This window comes from Xyrauchen texanus, chromosome 30 (genome assembly GCF_025860055.1).
Source record: "Xyrauchen texanus isolate HMW12.3.18 chromosome 30, RBS_HiC_50CHRs, whole genome shotgun sequence".
Classification (NCBI taxonomy): Eukaryota; Metazoa; Chordata; class Actinopteri; order Cypriniformes; family Catostomidae; genus Xyrauchen; species Xyrauchen texanus.
The window spans coordinates 8,412,744-8,431,323 of NC_068305.1; the positions used below are offsets into that span (position 1 = coordinate 8,412,744).

General features: G+C 38.9%; 1 protein-coding gene across 1 annotated transcript in view; it reads right to left on the reverse strand.

Moving 5' to 3' along the window:
• LOC127624133 (centrosomal protein of 128 kDa-like) overlaps positions 1-18,580 on the reverse strand; it is a 74,026-nt gene that overhangs the window by 33,465 nt on the left and 21,981 nt on the right. The window contains exons 12-14 of the mRNA XM_052098812.1: positions 12,117-12,256; positions 10,410-10,676; positions 5,865-6,473 (exon numbers count right to left, since the gene is read on the reverse strand). Of these exons, the coding sequence (XP_051954772.1) occupies positions 5,865-6,473; positions 10,410-10,676; positions 12,117-12,256 (1,016 nt within the window). The remainder of the gene's footprint in view (positions 1-5,864; positions 6,474-10,409; positions 10,677-12,116; positions 12,257-18,580) is intronic.

Sequence of the window (18,580 nt, forward strand, 5' to 3'; positions counted from 1 at the left end):
CATGTATTTTGAAGTGAGACGATAGGTGTGGATGAGAAACAGATCAATATTTATTTATAAATCTACTTTCAAACAGTCCTCATAAGCACGTTCATGAAAGTTCTTCTGTTTTTTTGGCAATTTGCATTCTTTATGCATATCGCCACCTACTGGGATGTTGAGCAAATATAATTTATTTCTTCTTTGCCTTTCCTTTATCCCTCCCTTTTTGATTTCTCCTGCCTGTCCAGTAGGTAGTGATGAATGAAGAATGTAAACGGCCAAAAAAAAAAATCAAACAGAAGAATTCTCATGAACGTGTATAGGAGGGCTGATTGAAAGTGGATATACGTATAGCAAAAAGGGACTTTTCACTCACATCTATCATGATATCACTTCTGAAGACTATTTAAGCGAGTCAAATGGATAACTTTGGTGCTGCTTTTTTGAGCTCCAAAGTTTTGGACATTGTAACTTGCATTGTGTGGACCTACAGAGATATTCTTTTAAAATCTTTGTGTTCAGCAGAATAGTCTCTGTAGTGCTATGAAAATTCTTCCGTTTGTTTTGATCGTCCCATCTAATGAGACGAAACTACAATGACTGGACTAATGGCATGAGTTGGGGGAGCGTGCTCACAAAGATGTTTTAAAAAACTTGTTTATTTTTGCAATTCCATTTTGTGGAGCTAGTGTCACAGGTATTGCATATTTCAGCTTTAATGATTTCATTTAACGGATTAACTAAAATAAACAGAATACAGACACTAAAGCACACTTAAAAAAACTAAAGCCAACACTAAAATCTTCATACTGAAACCGTCATACAGCACAACCGTGACGCAAAATTCTGACTGCCAGAACATCATCGGAGGCGAAGATTCATTGCATCAGCTGTTGGTGAAAATGTCACACTAAGCAATCAAAGATGGAGAATTTTGCCCTATAATGAGAGAATTCTTTAACGATCCCCAAAATTAGTCTCAGATGGCAAAATCATGGCCAAAGTTATACAGTGTGAACTGTATTACACAGGGATACGAGGAAGAATGACAATTAAAAAGACGACAATTTCAAAATAGTTCAACTTTAAAAAACGAGTCTCGATTATGTTGCACTCTAACCAGATGTTGCTAAATGTAAGAATGCATTCTATGTCAACATTTTAAAAAGAAGCACTTTTTCACATTCCTTCTTCCCAGCTTTGTGAGGTGCATTTCACTAGCTTGGAGGAAATGACTCAAATGGATTTCAAGGAGCATCATGAAATTTTTCACCCTTTTGGGTGTAATCTTGCCTTCTGGTGAAAATCTGCTAATTTTATTCTTTAGATGCCCTGAGAAAGAAAACCGGTTCAAATATTCAAGCCCACAGCCAACATCATCCACAATGTAACCTCTTTGCATAAATCGGGGCATCTTAAAATTGCTCTGTTTGACAGCTGTGGGCAGAAACTGCCCTTACGGGTCTGTTGTTAACCTAGAATGGTGTATATATGTGCATGTGAGGATGGGTGCAGAAATATGAGACATTATTCTTTAATAGACAGTTTTCCTGATTATAACTATTCAGGCGTAATGCGATAAACCACAAGCGATAAAAGCACTCTTCCATGAAAATGTTTCTGATTTTTGTGCTAAACATGACCATTTGTTGTTAAAAATAAATGTAGCATATATTTAAAATAAATATATACTGTACATACATGTATATTGTTTTTTATACATAAAAAACAATATACATTTTTCATTATACTACAGTTAGTTCCAGTCCTAGAATCTGATTGGACGAAAGACATTCCATGAGTACTGATGACTCACACCATCAGCACAGATGCTTCACTGTTTGTATCACTCCTGTTGTGTTTTTGGCATTTGTTTATTATTTATCCCCTTTCCTCCCAATTTGGAATACTCAATTCCCACTACTTACGAGGTCCTTTTTGGTGGCGCAGTTACTCACCTCAATCCGGGTGGTGGAGGATAAGTCTCAGTTGCCGTCAATCCACGCATCTTATCACGTGGCTCGCTGTGCATGACACCGCGGAGACTCACAGCATGTGGAGGCTCATGCTACTCTCCACAATCCACGCACAACTTACCACGTGCCACACTGAGAGCGAGAACCACTAATCGCGACCACGAGGAGGTTACCCCACGTGAATCTATCCTCCCTAGCAACCGGGCAAATTTGGTTGCTTACGAGACCTGGCTGGAGACACTCAGCACACCCTGGAATCGAACCCGCGACTCCAGGGGTGGCAGTCAGCGTCAATCCTCGCCGAGGATTACCCAGGCCCTCATGTTTTTGGCATTCTAAAGTAACGTGTAAGAGCAGCGCAGAGGTGTTTTTTTTTATTTTCCCTGTGACATTAAATATTTAAGCCAGCAGGTGGCAACAAAAGACAGTTTTTAATTTGTTATGAGCCGGTTAAGTTTAAAATGCATTGCGTCAGCAAGCGGTTTCTTTGAAGTCATCAGCATTATCTCTCACTCCATGATCGCTCTGATTACTACTACAACACATATGGGAAAACTTCAGCATTAAGGTCCATCACAGCTGAGAGACACATCCGACGGAGTACACACACTCAGGAGTTTGTGCACATTGTGAGATGTAATCAACCTGGCGGAAGAGAGAATGTTTCTACGGTGAATGACTATTGCGTACCGGCAACCGGAAAATACTAAAACGGCTATTTTTACACAGAGAAAACAGGATGTATTTGACCAAAATTCCCATTATCTTCAGCAAGCTGACTAACACTACACTACTGCTTGGGAGTTGCGACAGACGCTGGTAATCGAACAAGCTCAATCACACTCTCTCAAACTCACACACATATCCTTGTTTCACCAATAACTTTTTAGAAACAGCCCAAGAAGTGTTGTCACGGTACCAAAATATCAGAAGTCAGTACCGATACAGTGACATTTCATGGTTCTCGATACCAATTTTGGTACCACAGCATAAAAATGCTACTATGAAAATGTGTTATAGAAAACACCCGTTTAGCCTATTTAAAAAGTTACTCTACACTGTAAATAATAAATTAAAAGAAATGCCTGTTTCTCAACCAAGGATGCATTGATTAAGTGTTTTTAATTAGCACCCTACTGAAACCTATTTTATTCTTTACCAAATCACGTTTACCTTTTTGTTATTATTATTATTTTCCAGAACTCTATGTTTTAGAATTTAATTTCATTATCAAAATGGTGTCTAATCAATTCACTCTTCAAGTGAAAATATTACTTATCTACATGTCATTGCATTTTTTTCTCCAAACTTTTATTCAACAGCAGTCTTGCTTGTGTTATATTACTTATTACTATTATTTTTATTCATTATTATAATTACAGTGAATATTACATTTAACTATACAGTTGTAATATATTTCTGTGACAATTTCTTCAATTTCAGGGCTGTAGCCTATATTTTGCAATATGCTTTTATTATGACATGTGTTTTTTGCCAAAAGCTTCACTTAAATCCCTTCTGAAATCTTATGTCTTTACACTGGCCTTTGAGTCTAACAAATTAAATGTAGGGCATTTTTGGAGTGTTTGTATTTTGTGTTTAAGATTACTGGTGTTTGTGTATGTGGTAATTTTGAAATTGTATATTTAAAATGTTATTACTGTGATTAATTCATTATAATATAATTTATTTATTAATTTTATTAATAAAGGGCTGAGATTAAAGCGCAAATGCTGTGATTTAGTTATATAAATATGTAGTTTATATGTGCTGCGTGGTTCATAGTAGATTAGTGCTCTGCTCTGTCATCTGATACAACATGTGAATGATTCTCAATGTGGGGTTTCCAGTGTATGAGCGGTCGGATTTATACATTCTTTCAAATTATGCAGCTCTTCCACACGAAGATTGTGGCCTTTAGTGGTTTAATTAATCACAATTTTAATTTGATAAATTGTCCATTTCCTTGTAAGGAGTAACAGAGCATGCGCTTAAAATTAGCATTTTAAAGCAGTGGTGAGTCAGTCATACAGCGCTCTGGTACCGGATAGAGTCGGTGCTAGATACTACCTGTGTTACGGTTCAACTGGATTTCATGTTAACTGGTGACCTTCCATTTTACACCAGGTGTGAACGACCGGCCGCAGATTTGTTGATTCCGAAAATCATGCTTCTGGCTCAATATTTTGCTCTCCATTAAATGTAAAATAGCTACATGATGCTGGTATCATTGTATGGATTAAAATAAGTGGTATTATTAGATTGAACGGCAGAAGTACACAAGATTACAAAAATAAAAACCCAAGAAAGGAGATTCGAACTCGGCCATCAATAATATGATTAGTGTGACACTGTAGCACCCTTTCCATTTGAGCTATTAGAAAGTGGCAAATTTAAAGTGGCATCTTTGTATTCACATGAGTGTGTGTTCCGTCTTGTCCGATTATGACATTGTTTGAAATCTGAATTTCCTCATCAAAAGGCTGCACCCAAATATTATGCGATATCATAAAATCAATCAGTAATTGAATAAACAAACTTCCAATATTAATAAAGCCATACTGAATATGTTTGTTATTAGTGCGGACATATGCTCAGTAGGCTTAGGTCCAAATAGTGACATTAATGTAGATCAACATAAGATCAGAAAAACAAGTAGCCAAAATTACCCATTGCCAACGAGTTTACTTCACTGTCATTTCAACTTTTGATTAAATGGTTTGTCATGTTGGTATGCAATAGTTTATTGTGTTTAATAATGTAACTAACTGTACCAGACTGCAGACTACCAGACTATAACTATTAGTTCAAACTTCAAAAAGAGGGGTTGATTCATTTTATACTCGGATGACCTTTCAAAGCTCTGAAGGGCTTTTGGTGACCATTGTACACATGCGCAATGGGTAAGTAAAAGTGAGGATGTGTCTATATTTATGTCTGAATATATTCATAGATATAGATTGTTGTTCATTCTATTACTGACTGATTTTATGATAATCGCATAATATTTGGGTGCAGAGTTTCGATGAGCAAATGACATTCAGATTTCAAACAATATCATAATCGACAAGACCATCAGCTTATAAACTCAGAGTCACAAGTTATAAACACCATTTCGCACAGAACACACACTCATGTGAATACAAGGATGCCCTTTTAAATTGTCTCTTTCTAGTTGCTCAAATGAATAGGGTGCTACAGTGTCGCGTTGATCATATTATTGATTGCAGAGTTTGAATCTCCTACCTATTATTATTATTATTATCATCATTTTAATCTTGCATACTTCTGCCATTTGATCCAAAATACCAGCATCATTAAGTAATTATGCATTTACTGGAGAGCAAAATACTGAGTCAGAAGCATGATTTTTTAGAATCAACAAATCTGCGGCCAGTCATTCGCATCTGATGTAAAGCAGAAGATCACCAGTTAACATGAAAACAAGTTGAAGCGTAACACCAGTACTACAGAAACACTGGTCTTTTACATCTTTTTTATTTTAGTGTCAACTTGGTACCGAAGTACCGGTACTTTTGACAACACTAAGCCCAAGGTGTCATTACTAGTTCTAAAGTGATGTTTTTAAATTAGTATACAAATTGTGCACATCTTTTGAACTAGTAATGGAAGATCCTGATCCATGGCATAAGAAAGTATGTTTTTTGTCAGTCCTTAGTTTTTCCCCATTTTTAAAAAAATGTACTAGTTCTTTTAATTGTTGTTTAAAAGCAATATCACACTCGCAATTAGGGCCTTTACAGCATGATTGCGAGTGTGATATTGATTTATTAATTACAAACCCGAACCAATTATACTTGAAAAACTGAATCGAACCCCTCCTAAACACATCATGCTTGGATCGGGTAGCAAACCTTTAGTTAGGAAACGGTGATGGATTCGAACCTTAAGGTCTTTGACAAGAGCCTCCAGTTCTTCTCGCTCACGTTTGTATAATCGGAGCGTGTCTTGTACGTCTCTGTCCTGTTTGGCTTTGCCCTCTTGCTGGGCCATTCGGAGGTGGCTCAGCTCCTTCTGATGCACCTCCCTCTCCAGCTCAAGTTGTCGCCCCAAAGAGGAGCTCTCCTCCAGGACCACAGAGTGTCGTTTTTCCAGCTCCTTCCTGGAGCTCTCCGCCTCGGCCAGTTTTGCTGTGAGATCGGCTCTTGTGGCACTGAGGTTCTTCACTGAGGCCTGGAGATCCAGCAGAGATCTCTGTTCCTTGTCTCTCCTCTGCTCCTGAAGCTCCCAGCGCTCCTGTAGCCTGATGTTCTCCTCTCTCAGACGGGTCTGCAGGGAGATCTGCTTCTGGGACTCTTCTTCTAGACCTTGTGAGGTTTCCTGAGCCTGTCTGAGCTCATGTTCTAAAGCGACGAGCCGTGAGCGAGCTTCGGCCAAATCCACATCAAGACGGCGTACATCCTCCTCGCGCTGAGCAAGACGCCCGAGGGCATCAGCGAGCTGTCTGCATGCACCCTCTGCCTGCTGGCTGAGAACGCTCTCTCTCTCTTTACTCTGAAGAACAGAACACATGGAAAGCAAAATAATGCACATAAAACTGCAAAAAAAATAAAATTCCATACAGTGAATGTGAACGGTGATGGAGGCTAATGTTCCATATCTCCACGAGAGACTGAAAGTCATGCAGAATTTTCAGTCACAATGGCCTAAAAAATATGTGCATTGTACTTTAAAGGTCTAATTGAAATGATAAGGAGTAAAAAGCATTACTTTTGCCATGGAAATGTAATTGTGAGTAAACGTACAAATATAAATTTTCAATAGTACTTGAGTCAAGTACAAAACACATCAGCTTACTAATGATTTACCTTACAGTCATAGTTGGCTTAACATGTCAAGCAGTTACAGACAGTTGAAGTAAGAAGTTTACATACACCTTAGACAAATACATTTAAACATTTAAATTCCTGTCATTTAATGGTAGAAAACATTCCCTGTCTTAGGTCAGTAAGGATCACTACTTTATTTTAATAATATGAAAAAATCTGAATCATTTATTTCAGCTTTTATTTCTTTCATCACATTTCCAGTGGGTCAGAACGTTACATACACTTTTGTAAGTATTTGGTAGCTTTTTTTGCACATTTTTGGTGGCCTTCCACAAGCTTCTCACAATAAATTGCTGGAATATTTGGCCATTTTTCCAGACAGAACTGGTGAAACAGAGTCAGGTTTGTAGGCCTCCTTGCTCGCACACGCTTTTTCAGTTCTGCCCACAAATTTTCTATCGGATTGAGGTCAGGGCTTTGTGATGACCAATCCAATACATTGACTTTGTTGTCCTTAAGCCATTTTGCCGCAACTTTGTAGGTATGCTTGGGGTCATTGTCCATTTGGAAGACCCGTTTGCGACCAAGCTTTAAGTTCCTGGCTGATGGCTTGAGATGTTGCTTCAACATATCCACATCATTTTCCTCCCTCATGATGCCATCTATTCTTTGAAGTGCACCAGTCCCCTCCTGCAGTAAAGCACCCCACAACATGATGCTGCCACCCCCATGCTTCATGTCAGGGATGGTGTTCTTTGGCTTGCAATCCTCCCCCTTTTTCCTCAACATAATAATGGTCATTATGGCCAAACAGTTAAATTTTTGTTTCATCAGACCAGAGGACATTTCTCCAAAAAGTTATATCTTGTCCCCATGTGCACTTGCTAACTGTAGTCTGGCTTTTTTATGGTGGTTTTGGAGCAGTGGCTTCTTACTTATTGAGCAGTGTAAAGTATGGCAGAGAATCAGTGGACTCATCGATTCTGAATACAAAGAACCCCTGTAAGATCACTGAAATGGCGCCAGCTAGTCTGTAAAGTATAATGCACTATTGACAGAGAATCCTCGTGCCTTCCAAAACCCCCTACCCATGTGACTCAAATCTACACCCTCGTGCTTTACCATGTGAGAAAGGCACGTGAAAAGTTGGCAACAAAGTGTGTGTCTTTCATTTAAAGCCTAGAAGGGCTTATTTTTAAGGAAATATGTTTAATCCCCGTATGTTTGTGTATTTCTGATTGACTTCAAACTAGTTAAAATTTGTTTAGTTGTGTTAGTTAAACTCTGAAGCTTTAAATAAAAGCCTGAGTATGTATATCCACTTTTAAGTGTACTAAATGCACATTTCTTGGTATCAAATTAAACCTTACGACTTGTCCTAGCTGAATATAAATATAAGATTACTTTAAAATTGTATTCTGCTATGTTTTTACTGTCTTTTGAATGATTCAACCCAAAGCCTTTAAAGTCGTAAAGTATACAAATGAAGAGCCTTGGCAGAACAAAGAAACCATCTCGTGCCCAAAACAAAGGAGCCTCATTGGGTTATTTCTCCCAAAGGAGGTGTGACCTCCCTGCCTTAAAAGTCAAGCTCCGGCTTTGACTCAACTCTCTTCTGCTGAACATTTCAACTCTCTTACATCTCTTCGGCCGTTCCCACTTCAACCCTTTCCTCTCTTACCCCGCTCCTGGACCTCTTCGGACCCTCTCTCTCCTCCCTCGGACTCCCCTGAACATCTCAACTCTCCAGAACCCTGCAACTCTCCAACAGTTAACTTTAAGACGCTTTGAACTATACGCGAGCAATCCACGCTCTGGAAACACAGACAGAAAGCCCATCTCAAGGACGCCACGAGGACATGACAAACACGCAGTCTTGCTCAGCTGACACAAAGGTCCATTGTGCAAGTATTATTTCTTTGAAATGCAAATGCGTTACAGTGTGTAACTTCCGTGCTGGCTCTGAAAGGTTAACTGTTGAAATAAGTTTGCTATACCTCTAATACTTTATTTTCCCTTACTGTGTGTACTTTGTTTATCTTATGTTTATTCTATGTTAAATGTTTGTTTGTTAAGTGTAGTGATATATCCTAGTTCCTTGTATTAAACCCAATACGCTTGATTGTCTGTGTTTATTGGTCATAAAACAAAGCCTCTTTAATGTGCGATCTAATGCTACGAGCTGATATTATCAAAGTAAGTTAACGTGCTTTAAGTAGGCTTATACTAAGAATAAACCTTCTGGAGAATTGATCAAGAGTATCAAGCAAAGTGGTTCGGCGGACGAACTGGTTCAATTCCCTTAAGGTGTTCTGAAAATGTATATAGCCTGTCTGCATGTGATGTATATTCCTAATTCATTATAATTCGTTGTGTTTAATTATCTATATATATTTGAAGCAGACTCTTGGACTATATAAGCCCTTTTTGGGGCGTTTTTGTATGTATTGTTATCTAGTCAAAACCGTATGATTAATCATTGATTACGATCATTAATATTAGTCGTACATTCCCCAAACCTGACCTAGATACCCTACAGCAGCATTTCAGGTTATGTTGATATAGGACCCTTTTTAATGTGGATATAGATACTTGTCTACCCGTTTCCTCCAGCATCTTCACAAGGTCCTTTGCTGTTGTTCTGAGATTGATTTGCACTTTTTGCACAAAACTATGATCATCTCTAGGAGACAGAATGCGTCTCCTTCCTGAGCGGTATGATGGCTGTGTGGTCCGGTGGTGTTTATACTTGCATTTTATTGTTAGTACAGATAAACGTGGTACCTTCAGGCATTTGGAAATTGCTCACAAGGATGAACCAGACTTGTGGAGGTCCACAATTTTTTTCTCAAGTCTTGGCTGATTTCTTTTGATTTTTCTATTATGTGAAGCAAAGAGGCACTGAGTTTGAAGGTAGGCCTTAAAATACATCCACAGGTACACCTCCAATTCAGTGCACCTTCCAGAAGCTTATCGTGAGAAGCATGTGGGAGGCTACCCAAAAAGTTTTACCCAAGTTAAACAATATAAAGGCAATGCTTTCAAATACTAAAAAAGTACATGTAAACTTCTGACCCACTGGGAATGTGATGAATGAACTAAAAACTGAAATAAATCATTTTCTCTACTATTATTCAGACATTTCACACTCTTAAAATAAAGTAGGTCCTAACTGACGTAAAACAAATGTTTTCTACAATTAAAATGTCAAGAATTGTGAAAAACTGAGTTTGAATGTATTTGTCTAAGGTGTATGTAAACTTCTGACTTCAACTGTATATTAACCAGAAAAAGGGTTTTGTCACATAGTAAAAGGGAGGAATAAAAAAGTCCAACTTATCCATTAGGGGGGCATTTTGTGCCCCCTAGAAATCAAACTTGTTGTGGGGACATTTACTGCCCCCATATTTTAAATTTCAGGGGCATTTTTTAACATTTCGACAGCATTTTGGCCCTGAGCCCCCGTTATTTTCCGACCCTGGCACAGATTAATCAGTATTCCCTGCTTTCAAGTCAATACACTCACAAGCACTTTATTAAGAACCCCTTATTCATGCGATTATCTAATCAGCCATCCGTGTGGTAACAGTGTAATGTATAAAATCATGCAGATATAATTTTGGACCATATCTACATCTACTCTAGGATTGTAAAATCTCACCCGTTTAGCTTTATCAGTGTCGTTTCTGCTCTCATCCTTTACTTCCTGAAGCTCTCGCTCCAGTCTCCGGCATTTGGCCTTCCACTGCCTGATGGCCTCCTGAGCTTTTGAGCGCAGCTCCTCTCTCTTCCTCTCGCTTTCTGTCAGCTGGGCATCCAGACGGGCACATTCTGACCCGCTGTCCTCAGAACGAGACTGGATCTCCTTCAGCTGGGCCAACATCCTCACCTGCTGCTGCTCACGTCGCTCCAGATCTCCAGAGAGAGCCTAGATGGAGAGAGAGAGACGTCTACCATTCACAGTATAGAAATGGCTAATCCAATTTTCGTTTCTTTATTAGATTGTTTTGAGATGTTTCTACACTTTGATTGGAGACCACCTGTGGAAAATTAAATTGATTGGACATGATTTGGAAAGGCACACAGCTGTCTATATAAGGTCTTACAGCTGAAAATGCATATCAGAGCAAAAACCAAGCCATGAGGTCAAAGGAACTGCCAGCAGAGCTTAGAAACAGACTTGTGTCGAGGCACAGATCTGGGGAAGGCTACAAAAAGATTTTGGCTGCATTGAAGGTTCCCAAGAGCACAGTGGCTTTCATAATTCTTAAATGGAAGTTTGGAACAACCAGTACTCTTCCAAGAGTTGGCTGCCCGGCCAAACTGAGCAATCGGGGGAGAAGGGTTTGGTGAGAAGTGGTGACCAAGAACCTGATGGTCACTCTGGCTGAGCTCCAGAGATCATAGAAACTTGCAGAAGGACATCCATTACTGCAACACTCCACCGATCTGGGCTTTATGGCAGAGTGGCCAGACGGGAGCCTCTCCTCAGTGCAAGACATTAAAAAAAAAACACCTAAAAGGAGACTCAGACTGTGAGAAACAAGATTCTCTGGTCTGATGAAACAAATACTGAACTGTCTGGCATCAATTCCAAGCATCATGTCTGGAGGAAACCAGGCACAGCTCAAGCATAATGGTGGTAGCATCATGCTCTGGGGGTGTTTTTCAGCGGAAGAGACTGAGGGACTCGTCAGGGTTGAAGGAAATCTGAACGCAGCAAAATGTAGAGTTTTCCTTAATGAAAACCAAACGGAATTACAAAAATAAAGTATGTTTTCAAACAACCTTTGCCAAAACTCCTCAGAATCAGCATGCTCTTTCATATTTACAATGAACAAATAGGCTATACTAAATAAAAGGTGATAAATGTTTAACGAGGTAATAAACAAGGCCACTATAGCAAACACACTGGACAGAGAGACTTGCAGAGGAATCGGCTCGTCCAATAACATTGCCAGATTTAATGGCAGCTGGTGTAGCTTACCTGAAAATTAATTAAATAATTAAACTGAAAATTAACCAGATGAAGGGTTTTGGCCACAGAGAAAAAGGGAGGAATTTAAAAAAAGCAGCTATCTGCATTGATTTTTACAACAACAAAAAAGTTACACACCACCTTTAAGTAGCTGTTTTTATTTAGCATATGTTTGGGGGAAGCCTGAGGCTGTAACCCAGATTTCTCTGTAGTGTCTGAATGGAGTGATCTGTGTTCACCAACTGAGACTGTTAGACAGGCAGTTATTCTATGCCTCCTCTCTCTCTGCACTTTAAAAAACAATTCTGACCTTGCTGAAAAAACAAAGTTTACCAGAGATTAAGTCAAACCTGTGGAGCGCCCCCACAAAACAATATCAAGTACACACACCTCGACCCGGAAAGCAAGCTGATTTCTCTCTCTCTCTTTTCGCTCTACGGTTCGTCTCAGTTCTTCGACCTCACTGGATGCTCCGATTCTACCCAGCTGCACCCGCAGGTCTTGAATTTCTCTCTCCAACTCTGTCCGTTCTGGAGGAAAACACACAAATACGGAGTGGTAAAACAATGCACAACCTACAAATGACTGTAACTCCTCTAAATCAAGACGAGGTGTAGGGAAAAAACATATTCACAGATTCTGGATCACGATTATTTTTCAAACGACTTTGGATGGATTCATAAAAATTCTTAGTACTTAGTAATTATGCTTATTAAAAAAAAATCCACAGTTTAAAACATTACAGATACAGATAAGTGTTACACCATGCACTGATTGACAACTACAAAGCAGTTGTAGTTGTCACACAGTATCCTATCCAGATGTGATGCAACAAGTTTCCAGCAACAAGCAATTTTTAAACACTGAACAAGAATATGCAGTGCAAAACTACGCGATTATTAAATTATTTAATTTTTTTCACATTAATCTGCAATCCATAAGGACAAAGCAAAAAACAGATTTTTAATAACTTTGCAAATGTATTAAAAAGAAAAAAAAACTGAAATATCACACACATTAGTATTCAGACTTTGCTATGACACTTCAAATTTAGCTCAGGTGCATCCTATTTCTCTGGATCATCTTTGAGATGTTTCTACACTTTGACTGGTGTCCACCTGTGGAAAATTCAATATATTGGACATGATTTGGAAAGGCACACACCTGTCTATATATTATCTCAGCTCTGAAAATGTATATCAGAGCAAAAACCAAGCCATGAGGTCAAAGGAACTGCCATCAGAGCTCAGACAGGATTGTGTCGAGGCACCGATCTGGGGAAGGCTACAATTGTTTTTTGGCTGCATTGAAGGTTCCCAAGAGCACAGTGGCCTCCATAATTCTTAAATGGAAGTTTGGAACAACCAGGACTCTTCATAGAGTTGGCCACCCGGCCAAACTGAGCAATCGGGGGAGAAGGGCCTTGGTAAAAGAGGTGACCAAGCACCCGATGGTCACTCTGGTTGAGCACCAGAGATCATGTGTAGAGATGAGAGAAACTTGCAGAAGAACAACCATCACGGCAACACTCCACCAATCTGGGCTTTATGGCAGAGTGGCCAGAAGGAAGCCTCTCCTCAATGAAAGACATAAAAAAAACAGCTAATGGACTGTCAGACTGTGAGAAACAAGATTCTCTGGTCTGATGAAACAAAGACTGAACTGTCTGGCCTTGATTCCATGCGACATGTCTGGAGGAAACCAGGCACCGCTCAAGCATAATGGTGGTGGCATCATGCTGTGGGGGTGTTTTCAGTGGCAGGGACTGGGGGACTTGTCAGGGATGAAGGAAAGCTTAACGCAGCAAAATCCAGAGATTTCCTAAATGAAAACCTGATCCAGAGCGCTCAGAACCGGAGACTGTGCCAAAGGTTCACCTTCCAACAGGACAATTTGTTTTGTTCCCTCCTTCACGATATATATATATATATGTATATATATATATATTTTTTATATATATATATCTCTCTCACAATATCCAATTACATCGGCATCCCCTGGGCTGAGGGATCGGAGAACGTTCTTGCTTTAGTGATTTTGCATTGAAAATGTATTTAAAAACAAAAACTTAAATCAAATATATTTCTAAATTCAAATTGCACTCCAAAGCGAAACAAAAAAGCAATTAAAATAATGAAGTGATAAAAGAATATATATATATATATATATATATATATATATATATATATATATATATATATATACATACATATATATACATATATACACACATACACACACACCTTTCCATTTAACATCATGCAAGAATCCGTCTTAACATGGCAGAAAATTACTTAAACAAAAGATGTAAAAACAATGATGATAATAATCACTGAAATAATGAATCATGGTTCGAGGTGAACGTGTTTTTGTATTATTATTTGTTTTAATCACAGATGTATAGACTGCAGAGTTGCGTTCACAATAAACTGCTCTGAGGAAATAAAGTGAAATGAATTCAAAGCACCTCCTGAACTGAGATGTCTGAGGTCATTTGTAGCACTCATAGATGATACTGTTCTTGCAAACAAAACAAAAAATAAATAAAAAATAAAAAATCGACAGAAACAAAGAGTGAGAACCTTTTAGATGCACATGTTCCACGAGACTGCACGCCTCAGTATCAGCGTGTCATACATGTGCATAGATGTCTTTTCTGTCATCTGCTCTTAATAATATAATAAAGTGTTTCTTCAAGAGTGTGTCTGTGTCTCTACGGGCAAATTATTTGTAATATTAATTTGATAATAATAGCCTAATAATAATAATAATCATTTAATACATGGGAAAATGAGCCAAATTTCGTCTTGACATGGTCAAAAGCATCAGCTATTGGCGATCACTCTGATTATCGTCGATCCCTGAGATCATCGGCTGTCGGCACAACCCTAATGTGTATTCCTCTCTACAAATGAACAAAATGTTCAGACGGTATCTTGCTGGTTTTTCTGACAAATTCAGGATCATTACCGCTTTTGCTGGTGTAGCTGCGTCTCACATTGTGCGTGCACTTGTATGATTTATATTTTAAAGGCTCATTATTACGGTTTAGTATTTCTCTGTATTGTAGAACAGTGTTAGCAATGTTACTTATAACATTCTTTCTCAGCCCTGGAACTCTTTTCTGATGCCCCCCAAAAAAATATATTCAAGAATTTAAATTAATATCATAAACGTGCGACTAGTCGACTAATGGCTTAAATTAACTCCTACTAGTCGACTAGGAAAATCTTTGGTCACGGGCAGCCCTAAAACCAATGTGGACGAGAAGCATGGCAGAAAGAGGAAAGCTTCTGACCCTCTATCCCCTACTAAAAGCATAAAGTGTGGAAATATTTTTAGACAATGACCACTAGATTTTATATTTATTTTTGTATATTTCTTTATGAAAATATTTTATAAATTATTTAAAAAATATATATATTTTTGTACATTTATTCAAATGTTCATTTACTTGTACTTTCGTACACCCCATCTACACCTGCAGCAACAGCTTGAGGCTGTCTTCACAGGACATGTCGAAGTGAACATTCTAAATGACACGCAGACAGCACGGACCAGTCGGATGTGAGCGCAAGTGGACTTCAGCAAGATTTATATGGGAAAATAACCTACTTAAAAATAAAGTATCCTACTTTATTTTCAATGGAAATTCACAGGTATAATAAATATTTCCTTATTATATATTTATTAAAATGATTGTTGCTGAAACCTTTATAAATGTGTTTAGACATAAAAGACTGCTAAAATTAGTAGAACAGAGACCAGAAACATCAAAGAACATTTGACCCAAGGTTTGAGCAATGTGAGCAGGTGTGATTCATTACATTTATCTATGACTGGGAAGGATAACGTTATTAAAATGAAATGCATTCCAAAACTCAACTACCTGCTACAATCTCTCCCAACAGATGTCCCCCTCTCTTATTTCAAGCAATTTGATAGCATAGCGAAGTCTTTCATTTGGAATGGTAAACGTCCCAGAATACACTTCAATAAGTTAAATAGGCTGACTGACAAAGGTGTACTAGGCCTACCCAAGATTTAGCTTTATTATTATCATTCGGTCTCAGACATTTGTCTCATTCGTCGCTTCCACCTGAAAGAGCCCCTCCCTGGTTATGTATTGAACAGGAAGTTCTTGACCCTATTTTGCCATTGCAAAACATTTCTATCAAACTAACCAGAGAAGTTAAGTCACACCCTGTTATCTCACATTTGCACGCAATATGGACAAAAGCAGGAAAGAGTGTTTAATTCTGACATTTATTTAAATGTTGTCTCGAGCATATGGCTGAACCCCAAATAATGTATTAATAAGTCGCCTTTCTGCTGGTCAGAGTGGATTGTGAGGGAGGATAATATGCTCGGTGACCTATATGAGAGTGGGGTGTTGGATCTTTTTAAAATATTGTTCAACATTTTGGGTTTCCCAGGTCTTAATTCTTCACGTACTTACAGTTGTGCCACGGATAATAGGGTTTATAGTTGATTCAATGAATATATGTTTTGTTTGATCTGTTTCAAATGTGTGAATCAGTAACGAGTTAATCGAAAGAAAACAAATCTGATACAAGTACATGCCTATTTCATAAACAAACAAAAGACGCAGAGCCACCTCTGATCCTAGGTTATTATACACTCTTGAGTCTTTACTATTTCTAGTGGCAGGTCAGTGCAAACATATACAGTGCATCCGGAAAGTATTCACAGTCCTTCACTTTTTCCACATTTTGTTATGTTACAGCCTTAATCCAAAATGGATTTAATTCATTATTTTCCTCAAAATTCTACAAACAATACCCCATAATGACAATGTGAAAGAAGTTTTTTTGAAATCTTTGCAAATTTTTTAAAATAAAAAACGAAAAAAATTAAAAAATAAAAAATCACATACGTACATAAGTATTCACAGCCTTTGCTCAATACTTTGTTGAAGTACCTTTTGCACCAATTACAGCCTCAAGTCTTTTTGAGTATGATGCTACAAGCTTGGCACACCTATTTTTGGGCAGTTTCTCCCATTCTTCTTGGCAGGACCTCTCAAGCTCCATCAGGTTGGATGGGGAGCGTCGGTGCACAGCCATTTTCAGATCTCTCCAGAGATGTTCAATCGGGTTCAAGTCTGGGCTCTGGCTGGGCCACTCAAGGACATTCACAGAGTTGTCCCGTAGCCACTCCTTTGTTATCTTGGCTGTGTGCTTAGGGTCGTTGTCCTGTTGGAAGATGAACCTTCGCCCCAGTCTGTGGTCCAGAGCACTCTGGAGCAGGTTTTCATCAAGGATGTCTCTGTACATTGCTGCATTCATCTTTCCCTTGATCCTAACTAGTCTCACAGTTCCTGCCACTGAAAAACATCCCCACAGCATGATGCTGCCACAATCATGCTTCACTGTAGGAATGGTATTGGCCAGGTGATGAGTGTTGCCTGGTTTCCACCAGACATGACACTTGCCATTCAGGCCAAAGAGTTAAATATTTGTTTCATCAGACCAGAGAATTTGGTTTTTCATGGTCTGAGAGTCCTTCTGGTGCCTTTTGGCAAACTCCAGGTGGGCTGTCATGTGCCTTTTACAGAGGAGTGGTTTCCGTCTGGCCACTCTACTATACAGGTCTGATTGGTGGAGTGCTGCATAGATGGTTGTTCTTCTGGAAGGTTCCCCTCTCTCCACCATCGGGTTCTTGGTCACCTCCCTGACTAAGGCCCTTCTCCTCCGATCGCTCACTTTGGCTGGGCGACCAGCTCTAGGAAGAGTCATGGTGGTTCTAAACTTCTTCCATTTACGGATGATGGAGGCCACTGTGCTCATTGGGACCTTCAAAGCTGCAGATATTGTTCTGTACCCTTTCCCAGATCTGTGCCTCAATACAATCCTGTCTCAGAGGTCTACAGAAAATTCCTTGCACTTCATGGCTTGGTTTGTGCTCTGACATGCACTGTTAAAGGGGTCATGACATGAGAAACCAAATTTGCCTTGATCTTTTGGTATATAAGAGGTCTTTGTATCATTAAAACGTCCTGCAAGTTTAATATTTTAAGACATCTTCCCCATTCTAAACGAATCATTTATTTAATCAAGCTCAAAATACAGCTCGTTCTGGATTCATGGTTAGAAGTGACGTGACGGTTAGAAGTGACGTACCAGCGTTTGCATATGACCGCCTCCAGCACAAGATAACTACGCTTTAAGCGCAAGACAACAACGCTCATTTCAGTATCGCCGTCGCCTCACAAGTGTTCAGTCGATGGACAGCGAGCTCTGACAGAGACTACTTGTGCACAGGAAAATTACGATGCCACACAGATGTGCTGTTCCTGGCTGTGGTCAAACAAAACCTCTGAATAAGCTGCCGAAAGATCCAGGCGTCAGGGAAAAATGGATGCAGTTTATTTTTGCGGACGTCCCAGTCACGGCAGTGTTAACTTAAGCGTTTGTTCTGTACATTTTAAGGATGACTGTTTTGAGAACAAATCTCAATATGATGCTGGCTTTGCCAGAAAACTGTTGCTCAAAGATAAGTCCATGCCGAATATTCTGGGAACAACGACGACGCAAACTGTAAGTAATCTATTTTAAACTTTAAACTACTTTTTAAAGCGCAATTTCATTCATTATGAATAATCACAGTGTTTTTACTTAGTTTACTTGCATATTGTTCTGGCTGGGGGCGTCAATAATTGATACATAGGCACTGACTTTAGCCAATCATAACAGTGGGCGTTAACACTGAAGTCTTAAATGGAAAACGCCCCCAAAACAGACTGTTTAAATCAGAGGATGAGAAACAGGGTGGGAAAAGGTCATAAATCACTAGATTTTAAAAGTTTTTCTTAAAAAAAAATATATTAATAC